The sequence below is a fragment of the Neofelis nebulosa genome, chromosome 6, assembly GCF_028018385.1.
Source record: "Neofelis nebulosa isolate mNeoNeb1 chromosome 6, mNeoNeb1.pri, whole genome shotgun sequence".
NCBI lineage: Eukaryota > Metazoa > Chordata > Mammalia > Carnivora > Felidae > Neofelis > Neofelis nebulosa.
Genome location: NC_080787.1, coordinates 48772073 through 48793746, shown reverse-complemented (window position 1 = coordinate 48793746; position 21674 = coordinate 48772073). Strand labels below are relative to the sequence as shown.

General features: G+C 35.4%; 1 protein-coding gene across 1 annotated transcript in view; it reads right to left on the bottom strand.

The window, feature by feature from the left end:
* Positions 1 to 21674, bottom strand: part of CD2AP (CD2 associated protein) — a 140353-nt gene that overhangs the window by 19808 nt on the left and 98871 nt on the right. The window contains exons 10-13 of the mRNA XM_058734192.1: positions 20948 to 20984; positions 18898 to 18960; positions 4089 to 4254; positions 3551 to 3693 (exon numbers count right to left, since the gene is read on the bottom strand). Of these exons, the coding sequence (XP_058590175.1) occupies positions 3551 to 3693; positions 4089 to 4254; positions 18898 to 18960; positions 20948 to 20984 (409 nt within the window). The remainder of the gene's footprint in view (positions 1 to 3550; positions 3694 to 4088; positions 4255 to 18897; positions 18961 to 20947; positions 20985 to 21674) is intronic.

Here is a 21674-nt window from a genome sequence, read left to right as displayed (position 1 = left end):
GGTTGGCTAGTTGGCTCAGTCAGATAAGGGCCCAACTCTGATTTCAGCTCAGGTCAGGACTTGGCAGTTCGTGGGATGGAGCCCAATGATGGGCTCTGCACTGACAGAACACAGCCTGCTAGGGACTGACTGACTGACTGACTGACTGACTCCCTCCCTCCCTCCCTCCCTCCCTCCCTCTGTCTCTGCCCTTCCCCTGCAGGTGTGGGCTCTCTCTCTCTCAACATAAATAAACTAAAAAAAAAAAAAAAAAATTATGCTAAATCTGTGCTCTATAAATGAAACAAAAACAGGACAGCAACACATTTGTTTACAACATGGTTTACTGAATATTTTAATCCCACTGTTGAGACCTGCTCAGAAAAAAAGATTCTTTTCAAAGTGTTACTGCTCATTGACAATGTACCTTGTTACTTCCCCAAGAGCTCTGATGGAGATGTACGACAAGATTAATGCTGATTTCATGCCTGCTAATATAACATCCATTCTGTAGCCCAAGGATCAAGGACTAATTCTGAATTTCTTCCAACTTTCAAGTCTTATTATCTAAGGAAAAGGCTTCATAAGACTATATATAGCTGCCATGGATGGTGATTCCTCTGATGGCTTTGGACAAAATAAATTAAAAACCTTCTGGAAAGGATTTATGATTCTAGATGCCAATAATAACATTCAGGATTCATGGGAGAGGTAAAAATACCAGCATTAACAGGAGTTTGGAAGATGTTGATTCCAACTCTCATGGATTAGTACTTTGAGGGGTTCAAGATTTCAGAGGAGGAAGTAACTGCAGATGTGGTGGAAACAGCAAAAGAACTAGAATCAAGTGGAGTCTGAAGATGGAACTGAATTGCTGCAAATTCATGATAAAACTTCATTCATGAGCAAAGAAAATGCTTTTCTGAGGTGGAAACTATTCCTGGTGAACATGCTATGAAAATTATTGAAACGACAAGAAAACATACAGAATAGCAGATAAACTTAGTTGATAAAGCAGAGGCAGGGTTTGAGAGGACAGACTCCAATTTGGAAAAAAGTTCTACTGTAGGTAAAATGCCATCAAACAGCATCACATGCTACAAAGAAACTGTTCATGAAAGGGAGAGTCAATCGCTGTAGCAAACTTCACTGTTGTCTGACTATAGAAATTGCCACAGCCACCTCAACCCCCATCAGCCACCACCCTGATCAGTCAGCGGACATCAACATCAAGGCAGGACCCTCCACCAGCAAAAAGGTTGTAACTTGCTCAAAGCTCAGATGATGGTTAGCATTTTTTAGCTAAAGTACTTTTTAGTTAAAGTATACACATTTTTTTTTTAGTCATACTGCATTGCACACTTAATAGACTACAGTATAGTGTAAACATAACTTTCAAAGGCACTGGGAAACTAAAAAATTCATCCGATTTGCTTTACTGCAATATTCATTGTATTGCATGGTCTGGAATGGAACCATCAATATCTCTGTGGTGTGTCTGTGTATTTTCTGAACTTAACTGGGTGTTAGGTGTAGTACCAAAGGCAGCCTGATTGTGGGAGGAATGAAGTACAACAGTTTAGAAGTCAGATGTTAGTCTTCTGTCCTTACATACGTCTTGGCTCCTCTAACTTACTTCCTTATTCATTTGAAGAAAAAAAAATTAGGAATTTGCAAACCCTCTTTCACAAATCCTCTTTGTTTTTTAATGAAGAGTAAATAATGGCTATGGATAAAAGAAAAAATTTGGACCAAAAGCAATAAAAAAAAAAAAATTAAACTATATAACCACCAACAGTTTGACATTACTACATGTGTTATTTCTACTAAAAATGTAGCAAAGGAAACAAAGCTTGCTGGTGATTATATATAGAAAAGTTTTTTAAAAGACGAAAATTTATCTTAATTTACTTAAGTTTTTAATAATTTCCATAACCTTGAGACAACTAAATAAAGCAAATAGTCAAGAATGTTATAAAGCAACAGAAAAATACAGAAAATACAGGCTCTAAATATTACTCTTTCAGCTCCTGAAGAGACTCCTCAAAATGTAAGGCTTCTGTGATAAAGATTGCAGAAAACTGTAGAATTTCAAAAGACGATACAAATGGATTCTTTCATATAAAAATTTAAAAGTGTGCACTCAATCTTTTTTGCTGAAATATTATTTTTGAAAACATATTTCTAGTAACATTTTAAATCAAAGAGAAAACAGTAAAAGCTGATAGAGTTATTTTTTTACTACTGACTTCAATAAAAAATAAAGGATATTTTTTAAAAACCTGTTATAAGAAGGATTTTTATTTTTGTTTTTATGTCACCAACGGTAAACAATTTTTACCAGATAAAACACACTAAATATATTTGAGTGAATATCTCTAAAGTATAATCAACATCTCACCACTTTCCAGAAATTATTAATGAATATGGTTTCAGTCAGAGCAGGCAGGAGCCAAATATAGAATGAAAGGATCTTTATAAAATGTTCAAACTAAAAAAACTGAAGGAGGCCATGCACAGGTCAGAGCTTTTACACTGGCAAATGACAATATGGAAAAATAATAAGATCACCTACAATTTTCAAAAGGTAGTAAGCAGCATATCTTACAATATAGTGACAAAAAAAATCTAAGCGTAATTGACCTTTAAGTCTGAATGTATTTATGAAATGTTAACATGAAGGCTAAAAAATATATTAAGACATTAAAACTTTTAAAAGAATATCATGAGCACTTTAGGGGATTTAAAGAATTCTCTTCTGATTTACATGATCTTGGACATGTAATGTGTCCAATAGTTTGATTACTTTAGACACAAAATAGCATCTGCCTTTTGGAATAACTATAAAGATAAAATAAGAATATAAAGGAGAAAGTGCTTGGAAAATGTAAAAGAACTAAAAATAAATGCAAAGTACTACATAATAACTATTACCACAAATGATTGTGCAACGTTTTAATACTGAGACCTTTATCAAAACTTCTGTGTTCCAAGTTTTCCATTTTACAACTAAGAGGTATAAAAGACCAGGAGACAAAAATGATGGGTTGAAAAAATCTGTCCTAAAACTTAAGGAACAACATTTAGCTAAGGAAGTAAAGCCTGCTGATACACGTACACACGCATACACGCAGATATAAAAAGCATATTTTCCTGAACTGGAAACAAAAGTACCTTGAGATAAAGTGAAGAAGTAAAAATAATCTTCAATGTAATCTAGTGTTGGCATTAAAAATCAATGTGATCTCTTTATTCTTAATTTTTCAAACTGAAATGTATTCCTATCTGCCTAAGTTAGATAGTACAGACGTTCCATCATGAGGGGACAGAATGATAAATGGATTATCTTTTAATCCATTTCTCAGTCCTTATGTGAATCAAGTATTTTTGCCCATTTACCTTCTTTTAGTTTTATTTTTCTATTCCAGCTTCATAGATTTTAAATAAATTTTAATTAATTTCCACTATATCTATGCAGATATAAAATGCATGCACAAATTTCTTAAATAGCTTCTGAAAATTGTATTGGCAACTTTTTTAAAATGCACCACCTTTCTACATGTTAACTTACCTGTTTCTTTAGAGCTCCTAATTGTAAATGAATCTAGGTCTACTGATTTGGGTCTAAGTGGTAACTGTTCAGAATCTAGCTTTGGTTTTGATACTGGCTCAGTTTCAAATTTTGACGAAATGGTAGAAACTTCCCCATTAATCCTGAAATGAGAAAATCAAAACATATGTAGAAATCACTTGTATATGAATCATAACCATTTTTTTAAATTATGAATTAATAACACTAAGGATATTATAGCATAATAGTAATTTTTTCTCTTTGTTCCACAATATTATTTCCATAAACATAAATCTCCACATTAAGACTAATCACAATAAAATCAGAAATGTAAAAACAGCCTCATCTGTGTGTATTCACCTAGTATGAATATAAAGTTAACAGTTAACAGAGAACCATCACAGTCTACAGAAAAAATCTGGAAAACAAATACTTTAGAAATGATTTTGAGATTCAGAAAAGCAGGTAATCAATAAGCTTGAGATAAAGTAAATTAGCAAAAATAATCAGGTATAACTTAAAATTAGGTAAAACTTACTTGGCTGTGGGAGGTGGTGGAGGAACTGGTTTTTCAGGTCGCTTTGGGTACACGGTTCCAGGAGATCTCAATAAATTATTGGCTTTGGTGGGTGGAGTGGGCTTCTTGGGTGGGACCTGCGGAGCAGCTGGCTTAGAAGGTTTCTGCTCCAAGACTGATTTTTCATCTGATTATTTAAAAATATTTAATAAGTTATTAACAATCAAAATTATTTAGGTTTTTCTATTTCCTAAAGTTAATGTCAGGCTGGAAACATGTGAAATAGAAAGACAGAGACATTATTTGTATAAGTGTACACTGTTTTAAAGTTATAACTTAGTAAGATTAAATACCTAAAAGAGCTTATTTTGGGGGCACTTTGGTGGCTCAGTCAGTTGAGCATCCAACTCTTGATTTCAGCTCAGGTCATGATCTCACGGTGGCAGGATGGACCTGTGGGGCTCCATGTTGAGCATGGAGCCTACTTGGGATTCTCTCCCTCCCGTTCCCTCTGCCCCTCCCCTGCTTGCACTCTCAAAGGAAAAAAAAAAAATTAAGTTTAGTTTGGTAAGAAGGGGGACCACTAGTAAGCTTCTGAGAAACAAATAATGCCTGGTTTTTCCTGTCTTCCCAGCATCCTTTGTTTTTAGGGGTGGTATACTACTCAATACAATCACATGATTTTACTCAAAGCAGAAAGTAATATTATCTATATTCAAATCCAGACCACTTTCTGAAAGGGAAGTATAGGAAACCAGTGACATTTAATATACTTATTTAAAAGTGATCACAATGACAAAGAATGTTAACAGGATAGCTTGATTAGACACAGGAGAGAAAATTACAGGCTTGTACTTATAACCCTCATAATTGTACTAGGAATGCATTAACACAATTTCATTTTTTTCCAGTTGATTAACACACTTAAAAATCCTATGAAGTAGATAAGAAAATATGCTGGACATAAACAACACAGAGAACAGTTTTATGCCATGTTAATAAAAATAATTTTATCACCAAAAAAGCATGACACTATGTATAATGACATACTTGATTCCTGATCTTTCAGGTACTAAGAACAAGTATTAAAATTGACACGTGACCCTTAAATTCCAGAGAACAAACTGGTGGTTGCCAGAGGGTAAGTGGGTGGAGGCGTGGGCAAAAGAGGTTATTTTTTTAATTTTTTAATTGACACAGGTGCATACATACTAGATATTCATGATAACACAGGAGTCGGCAAAAATGTGTCTAACACATATAATGCAAAAAGAAACTCTTATGTTTCTGAGTAATTTTCAAAATTTACTTGGTCTTTGTAAAGAATATCACAGGACCACAAAGAATTTCACGAGATTTCATACCAATAGGAAACTGCTGATTATGAATCTTGAATACTGCAAGCCACAGGTAAACCCCTCATTCAAAATAAGAGATTTAATTTAATAATAATGAAAATACAAACTACTCAATCCTAGTGAGTGTGAAGCAGTAGCTCATTGTCATTTTGGTTTGCAATTCCCTAATAATTAATTATGTTGAATATCTTGTCATGTACTTATTAGTCATTTGTGTATCTCCTTTGGAAAAATGCCTATTTCAGTCCTTTGCCCATTTTTGGATTAGGCTGTCTTTTTTGCTGAGTTGTAACGACTCTTTATATATCATAATACCAAACCCATTATATATTCCTGATACCAAATATAGGATTTATGCAAATATTTCCTCCCATTCTGTGGTAAATCTTTCACTTTCTTCATAATGTCCCTTCAGTGCACAAAAGTCCTTAATTTTAATGAATTACAATTTAGCTTTTTCTTTTTTAAAATTAATTACTTTTTAAATTTATATCCAAGTTAGCATGTAGTACAACAATGATTTCAGGAGTAGATTCCAATGATTCATCCCCTATGTATAATCCCCAGTGTTCATCCCAACAAGGGTCTTCCTTAATGCCCCTTACCCATTTAGCCCATCCCCATTCCCACAACCCCTCCAGCAACCTTCTGTTCTCTATATTTAAGAGTCTTATGTTTTTATATTATTTTTGCTTCCCTTATGTTTATCTGTTTTGTACCTTAAATTCCTCATGAGTGAAGTCATATGATACCTGTCTTTCTCTGATTAATTTCGCTTAACATAATACCCTCTAGTTCCATCCATGTGGTTGCAAATGGCAAGATCTCATTCTTTTTGATTGCTGAGTAATACTCCATTGTATATATATACACACCACTAGTTTTTTTTTTTCTTTTGTTGTCTGAGCTTTTGGTGTCATATCTAAGAATCCATTGCCAAGCCCAAGGCGATCAAGATTTAGCCCTATGTTTTCTTCTAAGAGCTTTAGTTTTGTACCTCACAATTTAGGTGAAGGATCTATTTTCAGTCAAATTTTATATATGGTATGAGGCAGGGGTTCAATTTCATTCTTTTGTATGTGGATATCCAAGTGTGCACAGCAGAATTTCAGTTTAGGTAGAAATTCACCAAAAACAAGAAGAAATTTAAGAAAAAAAAGTCTTATGTTGTATCTTCAAATGCCCAAAGGAAGAAATATGTAAGATACAGATGTTATAATTTAAGATAGAGAAAAGAATTACCGTAAGAGTATAATTTTATTGAAAACAGCTAAAATATACGGCAGCTAAAAAAATGCCATCAAAATAAATGAAAAATTCCACATCTTATTACAGAATACAAAAATATATTATTAACACTGTATGTAGTAAATTAATCCATCTGTTAATTCAGATGAGGCTTAGTTCCCTCCTGCATGAGTAATAATAGATAAAATTCTCAAAAAACTAAAAACGGAAATACCATATGATCTAATAATTCCACTACTAGTTATTTACCTAAAGAAAATAAAATACTAAAAGATAATATGCATCCCGGTTCATAACAGCATTATTTGCAATAGTCAAGATACAGAAGCCAGTTAAGTATCCATCAACAGACAAATGGATGAGGAAGATGTAGTAGGGTGTGGGTGGGTGTGTGTGTGTGTGTGTGTGCGCGCACACGCGTGCGTGTGTGTGCGTGTATGTATACATCCCATTAAAGAAACAGTTTCCTACTCCAAGTGCATAGAAATACTAGCTTATGGTATCTTGCAAAATATTTGTGGCACCGCCATCCACACAGAACTGCCTTTTTTAATGCATACTGTAAAGTAGGTAGAAGTTACTAGGTAAGGTATAAGGTAATTATATGGTAGGTTTAAGATGTAAGTTTCACTTACTGAAGAATGCCCTTTACCACTTCTCCATAGTTGCAACTTTGGTCATAAGGCAGGTACCTATCAATCTATTTCTGGATTCAAATTTAGGTAAAATGAGAGGTAGAGGTTAAGACTTACTTCTTATATGGGTATCAGTATCACTCATTTAATTCATCTTTTCGCTACTACAATGGCAACTTTGCTTATAAATCACAAGGACTTAAAGTCCTTCTAAATGCTTCTTGTTACCCTGACTACTTTGTCAGCTATTACTACAATTAGACCAGCTTTCTTTTGACTGGCATTTGTCTGGCATATTTTTGTCTACTCTTTTCATTTAATCATTCCTGAATTCTTATCATTAAGATATGTCTCTTGTTAGCAGAATATGTTTGGATTTCTTTTTTTTTTTTTTTTTGAGTCTAACAATTTTTCTTTTAACTGGAATGTTTAGTCCAGTTATATTTTCTGTAATTACTTAGTATTTATTTTTTCTTGCTTGGTCTGTTTCATTTTCTCTCCTTGCTTTTTTGTATTTTCATTATTCTATGTTCTCCCATTACCTTTTTATACATTATTTTATTTTTTTGTAACTGCCTAGAGATTACAGCACATATCCTTGAAGTCATATATAAATTTTTCTACTGGCCCTAACACTTTAACTCCATTTACACCCCTGCTGCCTTGTTGCATTTTTATTTCTATAAATGCCCAGAAGGGATTATTAACATTTTATACAGTAAATATTTAGATTTACCTATCTATTTAAGCATTTTTTAAAGTGTATTTATTTTGAAAGAGGTAGAGCGAGGGAACGCACATGCGTGCAAACGGGAGAGGGGCAGAGAGAAGAGACAGAGTCCCAAGCAGGCTCTGTGCTGCCAGCTCACTGCCCGACTCAGGGCCTGACTCATGAATCATGAGATCTTGACCTGAGCTGGAAATCAAGAGGTGGAAGCTTAACCAACTGAGCTACCCAAGCATCCCTATTTCAGCTTTTCTCTTGCTCTTGATTTCTGGATCTCCCAGTTGGTATTTGGAATCATTTCCATTCTGCCTGAATAACATCCTTTAAAACTGCCTGAAGTACTGGCATGCCAGTGATAAATTCTCTCAGATTTGACTGGCCTAAAAATGTCTTACTTCATCTTTTTTTCCCGAAGATATTTTCATTGGCAATATAATTATAGGTTAGCAGTTATTTCCTTTAACACTTTGGTGACATGATTCCATGGTCTTTCAGCTTCAAACTTTTTCCAATGAGAAGCAACTGTCACTCTTATTTTTGTTACTCTAAAATTAAATGTGTCTTATTCTCTGGCTGTTTTCAATATTATTTTTTGCTTATAGCAGAATGGCTAATAGTGAGTATATGGAGTAGTTTTCTTTGTATATATCGAGACTGGGCTCCACAGTATTTCTTGATTCTGTAGCTTTTTGCTTCATCATTTTTGGAAGACTGGAAACCATTATACCTTCAAATAAGGTTTCTAGTCCCTTCTCTCTCCTCCCCATCTGGATCTTCAATTACATGTACATTAAACCTTTTCATTCTATTCTGTATGTCTATTAAGATCTTTTCTATATTTTCCATCTTTCTTCCCACCATAAGCTTCAATTCAGAAATTTTCTTTTGAAAACACACACATATATATTAACATATACCCACACACATATATCATATACAGTTGACCCTGAACCACATGTTTGAACTGTGCAGGCCTACCTATATACAGATTTTTTTAAATACAGTCCAGTACTATAAAGGTATTTCTTCTCCCTTATGATTTTAACATTTTTTTCTACTTTACTGTGAGAATACAGTACATATTATATATAATGTACAAAATAATGTGTTGATTGATTGCTGTTATCAGTAAAACTTCTGGTGAACAGTAGGCTATTGGTTAAGTTTTTGTTGAGTCAAACTTGTACGTACAGTGGGCCAGCGCCCCAACCCCTGCATTGTTCAAGGGTCCACTGTATATTTTATAGTTACACAAATTCATTTACACTTACATGGTTTTTAGTTATGCCAAAATTATCAATCACATCTTTTATTATTTTGAACATAAATTAGGCATAGATACTTTATAGCCTGTGTCTGATATTTCAAATACCTAGAACACTGTGGACCAGGTTTATTTTCTGTTTCTAGTCATGTGTCGTATCTCCAAGTATGTCTGGTTATTTCTCTATGAGTAAGAGACATAAAACATTTGTGTGAAAATATACAAAGATAATTTAAAATTCTAGATGATGTCTTCTTTTCCAGGGAATAAGGGTTTACTTTGCTTCAGACAGCGAGGCGAAGCCACGGTAAAATCCCAGAGCACCTTCTCTTCCAATCAGACTGAGACAATCAGCACGTGGGCTTCAGTACTTTTGAGAGCTAGTTCTACTTCCATTTCACACTTATTAAACGGAGTCTTTTTTGGAACCCAATTAAAGTTCAAGAGTCTACTAATGTATCTCCTTTTCTGTGGGCCCTAAACTCCAATTTTTGTGTTCTCAAACCCAAAAATACATTGAAAGTTCTTTTCATAGTCTCAGCTAGCACTTTCAGAAATGGCAAATGCCTCAAAAGGAAACACAGGCTCAAATGCCAGACTCACTTTCCTGGGCTCCCCTCCTCTCCTACATCTTGACCCTGTAATTTCTTGTACCCTTCATAGCTCTCCTACGTCTAGTATATATGTATATATTTCACACAACCTTTCCAGTTATTCTCACTCAGATCATTCTCTGCCTGTCTATATGATCACTCATCAGTTTTCTTCAAGAGTTCCAGTTCATCTAACAATTTCTTAAATGTACACATTCTAAGACTCTAAGCTACACTCTTCCTATTCTGATTTTAAGCAACCTTCATGAACAACCTTACCTGTATCCATAAATTTAACTAGCTAACTTCCAAGACAGCACCTTACAAATAAATGCTTAATACAAACTCTCAACAAGATTCATCCCATATTTCCTATATTCATATCAAATCGTGTATCAAAAGCTGAACTCGTGTATTTTCTCCTAGAAACTGTCTTTATTTTATTTTATAAATCATATCTCATTTTCCCATCCTCACAACCGTTAGGATCTAATTAGTCAACAAGATGTACTACCATAAACCTAAACCACCTCCCTTATGGGAGAGCCTGAATATATCTCAACATCTTTAGCAGATATGTAGCTGATTCACTCAAATCTATCCTACCTTCATACGATCATACCAAGCTATTAGACAGCATTCTCTTTATATTTATCTGGAATTGAACATGTACCCCAAATTGGTCCAAGAAACTGAAAAGGACTTACTTTCCACAGATGTGGAGAGATTTTCCTCTTTCCTATTAAATGGACAAAATATCAAGTTGCCCTGATTGTCACAGTCAGCATTCCTGTGACCTCAAGGGAAACCAATCTGAAGACAAAGTAGACATTAAAGAGGCAAATGGAGAGATATAATCCAGGTCCATAATGAAATTATTCAATGGAGGGTCATAAGACTCCTACTTCTAGACTTCCAATTATATGAGACTGTTTCCCTATTGTTTCAGTTTGAATAAGGATTTTGATTCTTTGCTCTGAAACCATTCCAATTTCCTTTTTATCCATACCATCACCAAACCTATTCAAATAGCACTAAAACAGTTTCAGAAAAACCTATCTGAACATGTCACACCAGTTTTTAAAAGCCTTCCAATTACATAGTAATTATTGTATTAAATATCCCTTATTCATTATGTATTTTGCAAGAAACTACAGAACCAATGTCAAATAAGATTCAGACACACACACACACACACACACACTACACCTTTGCCCCATAGGGTTTAGTGGTTTAGTCAAATGTGGGAAAAAGACAATATACAAAAAATATCTAATGTACATATAACATACAGTAATGAGAAATAATTACTTTTAGACAGAGTAATAAAGAAAAGACTAATGCCAAAGAGGTGACATTAAGATGGCTGTTTTAAGCTGGAATCCGAAAAAATGAGAAGGAATCACGTATGGAAAGAATCTGAAGGAGTGCAAGATAAAGATGAGATGCCAGGAAAAGGATACTATACCATGTAACTGGGAGGGCAGAAAACTGATATTCTATGAATGTTATACACTGGGGGACCTGACCACAAACAGTTAACAAGAGAAAACTCAATAGGGAGCCAGATCACTCAAAATCTGGTAGGCTATACTAAGGCTAATGTAGTCAAGAAAGTCTGCTTTTGGGAAGAAAACACTGTAGGCTAGAGTTTTTTCCCAAATGCAACAGAAAATGTTCAAATATATTAAGTTCATGTGCCATGCATCATAATGACCAACACACATTTATATGAAACATGTGCATATACGCTTTATTTCCATAATATAAATTCTGAAATCCTTATCACTACTTTAAATCCTTTTTGGTGCAAGGCAACATGTAAACAGATAGTTCAATACAACTCTTTGCCATAGCACTTAAAGGCCTTTTATGAACTACATAAGTGGTTCTTAGTTTTATCTTCAGATTAGAATCCTGAGAAGAGCTTTAAAAATACTACTACCTGAGGGGCGTCTAGGTGGCTCACTCAGTTGAGCGACCGACTTTGGCTGAGGTCACAATCTTGCTGTTTGTGAGTTCGAGCTCCACATAGGGCTCACTGCTGTCAACCTGTCAGGGCAGATCTTCTGTCCTCCTCTCTGCCCCTCCCCCGCCGGTGCTCCCCCGCAAAATAAATAAATATTTAAAAAAAAATACTACTATCTGAGTTCTACCTTATAAAAATTCTGGAGAGGATCCTTAGTATCAGCATATTTTTAAAAGATACCCAGGTAATTCTAATATGCCACCAAGACCAAAAACAACTGCACCACGCTACATTTCTAGCTAATTTCTAGCTTCCTAAGTTACCTATAGCCATTTCTTGAATATGCTTTCTCTCATTCTTTTCACATTCTTTCTGTGGTCTGGAACCACCTTCTCTTTTCCAGTCAACACATTATGCTCATTTTCTAAGTCTCTGAATAATTACAATCTCCTCATTACCATGCACATGTTAACTATTCAACTAGAATTATTAGAGTATTACTTAAAATAGGAAAAAAAATTAAATCCTAGTGATTAACAGAAGCCAGTTGCCTCATACATACATATTTACTGGTTTTATGTTATTCCATATTTGACATTTATTAAAAGTCTGTCCCATGTGTGGGTTAAGTATAATAAAGAATATTTGCTACTTCTTAAGAAGTCAAGATTATTTTTAGGTTCAAACAGGAGTGATATATTACAGATACCAAAATATTCTTTGTAGAACATTAGAGATAAGTACTATTTCCTTTTTGGTAAGCATACTAAATATATAATACAATAGAGTTCTACCACAGGTCTCTCAACTCAAGAGTCTGTACTACAGACTGCATCACAGATAAAAAGGCATGCATTTGAGTTCAGGGTCTCCAATAATAACTGCCGCTAAATGAGTCAAACACACAGATCTTGATTTTAATTCCATACTAAATTGTATTACACCAAAATTCCAGTGCACATACTAATTGAAAAGCATATTTTGAATACTGATTTCCAAATCACTCTGTAATATGAAGAATACTATCCATAGCCAGCACATGAATAGAAAACTACACATTTTTATCACATTTCAATTCCATTAAGTTTTTACTCTGCATTCCTTTTACTGGCTCATAGGAAGAAGAGAACACTCCTAAGCAAACAAGACCTCAAGACTTACAGGCAATATGTTCAATTATGTACCAAGACCAACTTTGCCAGCTTGGAATTCAACGTAAGGCAAAAATACCAAGAATGAGGAGAAAAAAATAAACAAAACATGTTCTACCACTAGGCCCTCCATAAAAGAAATTCGTTAAAAATATAAGTATGGGGTGCCTGGGTGGCTCAGTCGGTTAAGCACCCGACTTCAGCTCAGGTCATGACCTCACGGTTCGTGGGTTTGAGCCCCACATCGGGCTGTGTCCTAACAGCTCCGAGCCTGGAGTCTGCTTCAGATTCTCTGTCTCCCTCTCTCTCTGCCCCTCCCTTGCTCACGCTCTGTCTTCCTTTCTCTCAAAAATAAATAAACATTAAAAAAAAAAACAACATATAAAATACACACACACACACAGACACACATATAGGTAGAAAATATGAAATACAAACAAATGAAAGTACAAACAGCAATGAATATGAACAAATCCAAACACTGACTGGGAATCAGCAGAATGCAGATGATGGTTAAGCCATGAGCTTTATATATCTGACTGTCCGAAGAATCAAAAATAAAACAAAAATCCAACTCTGATAGTCTTTATTAATTTTTAGTTCAGCAATTGAGCAAATGAATTAATTAATGATGCTACTGGACCTTTGTGTGGGAACCAGCAGCAGTCACGCAACCTTCTACAAGAGAAAATCTTACATAGTAAAGTATAACTGTTTCCAAAAGATAGGGTAAGATTCACAATTCAATCTACTGGGGTTCAGAGTCCCAGAAATCGGCCGACTAGACCCTGAAAATCTGTAGTCTCGTGTATTAGCAATGAATTCCTAGCATGTGACTACATTTCCCCAGCAACAATAACTTGTCTCCCTTAATGTCAGATACAGAGACAAAAAAACTCAAGAGGAACATCTACCAGCACAACTCTCCCTTCCTATTCTCCTAATTAGGAAACAATACTGCCAATATTAACATATTGGTGTTTACTTCCTGCCTGGAGGTGTGTGCCATCTAGTTATGTTCTGCTTATGAACTGACTGAAAAATAACAAACCCGGTCTTAACACCTGTAGGTATAGAAACTCTAGAGAAAAATGCTCCTCAAGCAAGTGAGCGCAGATTCACTGCCTCTACCAGTAAGTGTTGAATGGCTGGACTTTAGCCCATTATGCCTTCCTATGGATGTGACTGAGGCTACCAAGGAGAACATGTACATAAAGGTAAACACTTAAATGACTTACAAGCCTAATAGAGCTCCTACACATTTATATGCCTCACTGCCTGGCACTCCAAAATAAACATTAGTTGCTCCCTTCCTTTCATACATAGTTCATATCAAGAACAAGTCATTGAGAATGGAGTGGGTTACTGAGAGGTATGTCCAAGAAATGTTTTCCAAACAGCAGGAGGAAAAACTTCTGCTTCAAAAGTGTTGATATTATTATTCTAATGAAGCATAATATGGCCAGCATTCAGGTATCTCTGAGAAATTAGGGGGCAGAAAACTGCTAAGCAGGTTTGAGAAAATCTACATGTTGGCACGGGCAGGAAATAGTTAAGATTTAAACTCCATTCTTTTTTTAAATTTCTTTTTAATGTTTATTTTTGAGAGAGAGAGAGAGAGAGAGAGACAGAGCATGAGCAGGGGATGGGCAGAAAGAGAGGGAGACAGAATCCAAAGCAGGCTCCAGGTTCCAAGCTGTCAGCACAGAGCCTGACGTGGGGCTCGAACCCATGAATCATGAGATCATGACCAGAACTGAAGTTGGACACAACCAAATGAGCCACCCAGGTGCCCCTATAATAGATGTTTTAATGTCCTTGCTATTTCCATCATCTCTTGCCATTTCTGGGTCTGTTTCATTGACTAATTCTTCTAGTTACAGGTTGCTATTATCCTGCTCCTTTCCATGCCTAATAATTTTTTATCAGATAATGGACACTATGTATTTTTTAAAAAAATTTTTTTAATGTTTATTTATTTTTGAGACAGGAAGAGACAGAGCATGAACGGGGGAGGGTCAGAGAAAGAGGGAGACACAGAATCTGAAACAGGCTCCAGGCTCTGAGCTGTCAGCACAGAGCCCGACACGGGGCTCAAACTCACGGACCGCGAGATCATGACCTGAGCTGAAGTCGGATGCTTAACCGACTGAGCCACCCAGGCGCCCCAGACACTATATATTTAACACTCTCAGGTGTTATACTCTTCCAAATTGTATAGAATCCTGTTCAAGAAATAGTTCAATCTGCTTCCAAGGTAAATGTGAAGACGACTTCAGTCTAAGGTGATATAATCTTTTATGGACTCCATCCTACACTTTATGAAGTCTTTCCCCTGTGGCTTGTGGGAACATGGACTATTAGTGAGTTCCAAAAACTGCTTCACCAAATGCTTTCTAGTAGTTATTTCTCTACCTGTGGAAGTTTCCTTTCATGTGTATATAATTCACAGTACGCAGCCAAAGCCTCATGGTAAGCTGTACTGAGATCTCAGAATGTTCTCTGGGCAGTTCCCTCTATTCTGGCACTCTGCCCCACAAACTGTAGCTGCTTTGACCTCCCTAAACTCCCTTTCTCCTGTTTCCTCAGCTCTAGAGGAAAACCAGACTCTGTTTGGCTTCTTCCTTTCTACTGCCTATAAACTGCTTCTAGACAATAAGCTGGGGTAATGTTAGGACTTGCCTTACTGGCTCAGTGATAACTTCCTTCAGTGATAACAGTCCTAAATGATCTATTGTCCATACCTGAAACCACTATTTCATCTATTTTGTCCAGTCTTCTAGTTGTGCAACTCAGGAGGGCAAATTCAGTCCTTGTTACTTCACCAAGCCAGGTTTCTGAGCAGATAAATGATCTAAAAATGGATCACCTTCCATTTTGTTAAAGGGATCCACACAACTGATTTCAGGGAATATGGGAAGTCATTACTACATTTTAATAAAATCCCTACTTACTTGATGGAGGAGACTATAAAAGGAATATCATAATGTAGGTAATGAAGCGAACAACATAGTTCTTACATTTAGTTCTCAGTATCTTTGTAAAATGAGTCTTTCATGTAGGACCGGTATTATAACCAGGCACCAAAATAAACCAATCCAATGCTCAGACCTAACAATAGCCATATTACATCTGAAATTAAAAAATACTTTTACTAAGTTGTTTTTGCATGACAAAACATTCTCAAACATAAAGAAAAAAAGAATCTAAAAACTTCCCATGCTGAGCACAGATAACGAGAAAGAGATAAAGCTATGAAAATACATGGCATATTCAGGGACAAGAATGTGGTTACTGTATTTAGTGAATGAAAAGGGTAGAAGATAATACCAAAATTGTAATTTGGGGGGGGGGGGGCGCATCAGTTCCCAATAACAACAAAAGCTGGCTCAGATAAGGATCAACAGGAGCTTTTATTCATTCTTGATGGGAATGCAAAATGGCACAATTTGGAAGATGATGTGACAGTTTCTTATACAACTAAACATACTTTTAACATATGATCCGGCAATCATACTCCTTGGTTATTTTTGCCCAGGTGAACTAAAAGCTTATGTCTACCAAATACCTGGACAAGGATGTTTAATTATATATAGCATCTTTATTCATAACTGACAAAGTTTGGAAGCAACCAAGATGTCCTTCAGTAGGTAAATATGGATAAGCTGTGCTATAGATAGATAATGGAATATTAATCAGCACTAAAAGAAAATGAGCTATTAAGTCATGAAGACATGGAGAAAACTTAAACACATATTAAAGTGAAAAAGCTACATACTGTATGATTCCAACCATATGACATTCTGCAAAACTATGGAGACAATAAAAAGATTAATGGTTACCAGGGGCTGAGGGAAGGGAGGGATGAAATAACAGAGCAAAGAAGATTCTTAGAATAATAAGACCTATTCTGTTAGACATTGTATTACACATTTGTCAAATTATACATTTGCCCAAACTCATAAAATGTACAACTCAGGAATGAACCCTAATATAAACTATGGACTTCAGGTGATAATGTGTTAGTGGAGGTCCACTCTGGTGCAGGATGTTGCTAGTGGGGGAGGCAGTACAAGTGGGGGGCAAGGAGTGTATGGGAATTCTGTGTAGTTACTGCTCAATTTTGTTGTGAATCTAAAACTGTTCTAGAAAATAGTTTATTAAAAAATGAATCTGGCAAAAATATGAAATAGAAGCCAGACAAGGGACTAAAGTGAGAGAAATCAGTTAAGAGAATACAGGAACACTGCAGGCAACACACAAGGATAGGCAGAAACAATATTGGCAGTAGAAACAGAAGCATTCTAAAATAGTATTCAAGGTTTTGCTTGTACAGTCAACAACACAAGGGTTAGGGGTACCAATACCCTACACAGCTGAACACAGTTACCTGAATATAACTTTTGACTCCCCAAAACTTAACTGAAAGCCTACTGTTGAATAAATGGCCTTACCAATAACATAAACAGTCAATTAACACATATTTTATATGTTATGTGCATTATATACTTTATTCTTATAATACATTAAGCTTAAGAAAAAGTTATTAATAAAATCATAAGAAAAGTACATTTACAGTGCTGTATCCTATTTATCGAAAAAAATTCACGTACCAATGGACCTGTGCAGTTCTAACCCATGCTGCTCAAGGGTCAACTGTATATATAACCTAAAATACTAGATATAACCATTGCAGATCTTTCTGTACACAAAGAGAAATAGTTATTTTCTCCAAATTAATAATAACAAAACAAAATGATGTTTTTAACAAAATAGATATGGTACCTTGGAATACTTTCCAAGTTTATATGAGAAATACAGACAGTGAAAATTAAATAATACATAACAAATCACTTCCATGTTAGAACTCACTTTAAAAAAAATTTTTTTCTAACATTCATTTATTTTTGAGAGACAGAGAGAGAGCATGAGCAGAGGAGGGGAAGAAATAGAGGGAGACACAGAATCCAAAGCAGGCTCCACGCTCTGAGCAAGCTGTCCACACAGAGCCTGACATAGGGCTCAAAACCACAAACTGTGAGATCATGACCTGAGCCGAAGTTGGACGCTCAATCGACTGAGCCACCCAGGCACCCCATAACTCACTTTTATACCTAAGAATTTTTTAAAATTTATTTTAATTGAGACTCCAAAAAAGATAAAGTATAACTATTTAATGCTTACTTTCGTTATTTTTTGAAAAAACAAATAATAATATAATGAAATACTATAACCTTACTGAAGTAATGGTTTAACTTTTTAATGAATGTCAATTGGTATCAGTTTGAATAAAACCTTAATTTCCTATCACTCTTGATAAAGTACTTCCTCCCAGAAAACTCCAAATAAATACTGAACAGTTGTTAAAAATCGTGTAAATCTGACAAATGGATAAAGAAGATGTGGTTTATATACACAATGGAATACTACCTGGCAATGAGAAAGAATGAAATCCTGCCATTTGCAGCAACGTGGATGGAACTGGAGGGTATTATGCTAAGTGAAATAAGTCAGTAAGAGAAAGATACCATATGTTTTCACTCATATGTGGATCCTGAGAAACTTAACAGAAGACCATGGGGGAGGGGAAGAGGGGGGAAAAAAGTTACAGAGAGGGAAGTAGGCAAACCATAAGAGACTCTTAAATACTGAGAACAAACTGAGGGTTGATGGGGGGTGGGAGGGAGGGGTGGGTGGGTGATGGGTATTGAGGAGGGCACCTGTTGGGATGAGCACTGGGTATTGTATGGAAACCAATTTGACAATAAATTATATTTAATAATAAAAAAATCAGTGTAAATCAATCAATGTGGAGAGATATTATTATTTACAATGACAAATCCAAAGACGAATTATTTTTCTAAAAGTGGAAGAATTACCCTTACCTTTTTCTTCTGGCTTTATAGGAAAATACTTCTTTTCTGTAGCTATTAGCTCAGGCTTTGGAGCTAAGGAAAAAAGCCAAAATTAGTACTTAAAAAAATTAGTTTCAAAACACAAAAACAATTATACTACTAAGCAGAAAAGGTCAGTTTAAAAATAACATCAGAGGAAAACATGACTTAACAGAAACAACAATGTACCATAATCACTAGGCTAACTATCTAATCCTGCACCTACCACCATTACATGGCTGAGTAGTAACTCTGGTCTCAGTTCCTTCTTTGCCAAATGAAGGTGTTCATACCCTCTACAACACCACTCTCCAGTAGAACTTTTCCATGATGATGGAAATATTCTATTTTTGTGTTATCCAATACTGAGTGTGGAGACTTGAAATACTACTACTGTGACTGGGGAATTCAATATTTTATCTGATTTAACTTTAATTAAATTTTGAAAGCCCCAATATGACTAGTGAATAAAAAGCCTAGAACACCAACTTCCATAAAAATTACTTTTAACTTATGCTTTCCTTGCTCTGGGATTAAGTCAGCAAATACAAAGATGAAAACTTGGAGTAGGAAAGGACCTGTATTATTTCTTAAAAGAGCAAATCTTTCAAGAAAATAATTGTACTTCACTTATAAAAATCAAAAATTAGGGGCTAGGGACACCTAGGTGGTTCAGTTAAATGTGGACTCTTGATTTGGGCTCAGGTCATGATCTTCTCCTGGTTGTGAGATGAAATTCCACATCGGGTTCCATGCTGACAGCTCAGAGCCTGCTTGGGATTCTCTCTTTCCATCTCTCTGCCCCTCCCCCCCACCCCCTTGAAAGAAGAGAAGAGAAGAGAAGAGAAGAGAAGAGAAGAGAAGAGAAGAGAAGAGAAGAGAAAAAGAAAACAAAAAACTAGAAAGTAACAGAAGAGGAGAGAAAAGAAAAAGAGAAACAAAAAGAGAAAGAAAAAGAGAAAGAGAAAGAAAAAGAAAAAGAAAAAGAAAAAGAGAAAGAAAAAAAGAAAAAAGAGAAGAAAAGAAAAGAAGAGAAAAAAATGAAAAAAAGGAGAAGAAATGAAATTAGGATCTAAAACTTACAGAAATAGACAAAGGGCCAGATTATGAAACTGTAACTCTGGAAAACTCTTCTAAGTATACCATAATATATTCAACTGCTTAAAAAAATAAAAATAAACTCTTCGAGTTTGTTTAACCCTTCAGCATACTCTCTGAAGAAATACAAATAATTAGTATTTATATGAGACATTAACAAATGAATTTAATGTGAAAAAGTGGAATAACTAATTAGGTCAATATTAAGTATTCTATTCTTTTAATTTTTAAAAATTATTTTTGTTTTTGAGAGACAGAATATGAGTGGGGGAAGGGGAGAGAGAGGGGGAGACACAGAATCCAAAGCAGACTCCATGCTCTTAGCTGTCAGCACAGAGCCCAACATGGGGCTTGAACCTACAAACTGCAAGATCATGACCTGAGCAGAAGTTGGACGCTTAACCAACTGACCCACACAGGTGCCCCTGAAGTATACTATTCTAAATGCATTTAAAGTTGGTCAATTTTCTTAATTAGAAATGACAGGGGCAAGTGGGTGGCTCAAAGTGTCCCTCTCTTGATTTCGGCTCAGGTCATGATCTCACGGTTCGTGGGGCTCCCCACATCAAGCTCTGCACAGTGCAGAGCCTGCTTGGGATTCTCTGTCTCTCCCTCTTTCTCTCTGGCCCCCCCCTGCTTGCTCTTTTTCTCTCTTTCAAGGCTAATAAACTCAAATTATGTGTGTGTGGGGGGGAAATATGACAAGTCATAACTAAAGTATACAAATTATTTTTAACATCCTATTTTATACAATTTACACTTAAAAAATACAGACTTAATGCATGTGAACACTCAATTTTTATGTATTTCTAGAATTTGTATATATTACATCATATTTGGTTTTTGCTCATATAAATAAATGGTTTACTTAAAACCCAATTTCACCATTTTATAACTTGAAAATATGAAAAACAGCAAACTGAATAATGTGTTTCCTACATACCTGGACCCTTAGCAGGAGGTGGTGGTTTCTTTGGTTTCTATTAAAATAACAATGGTAAAAATATGTGAATACTTACATCTTACAAATGCTTAAAATAACTTCTGATCGTTAATAATCTAAATTATATGAATATCTGTTATAAAATAGTAAGATCTTAACAACCAAAAGGCCACTGACAAAAAATTTATTCTGTTAGAACAAATGCCTTCTTGATCAAAATTCAAATATGTCAAAACTTACCAGTGATTATGATAAATCTAAAAAATCCTAATGATAATCAGGGGCGCCTGGGTGGCTCAGACGACTAAGCATCCAACTTTGGCTCAGGTCATGATCTCACAATTTGTGAGTTCAAGCCCCACGTCAGGCTCCCTCCTTTCGGCACGGAGCCTGTTTTGGATGCTCTGACTCCCTCTCTGCTCCTCCCCTACTCTCTCTCTCTCTCTCTAAAATAAAGAAGCATTAAAAACATCATAATGTTAATCAAAAATATTCATTATTGCCTCGCCTACTTTAAGATTCCAAGGCACAATTTTATCTCTCTTTAACAACTGAGTACTGGGGAAAAGGAGAGAGAAGAGACTGTTTTTAAAACAAACCAGCAACAAAAAAAAAGAGTCACCTAATAAATACATCTAGCTTATACTCTTGATTCTTCAGAACTCTCGAACAGAAGATTCAAGGAAAAAGCCTGTTTTTCTTCAATTTATTCAAATTTGTTGGGTTT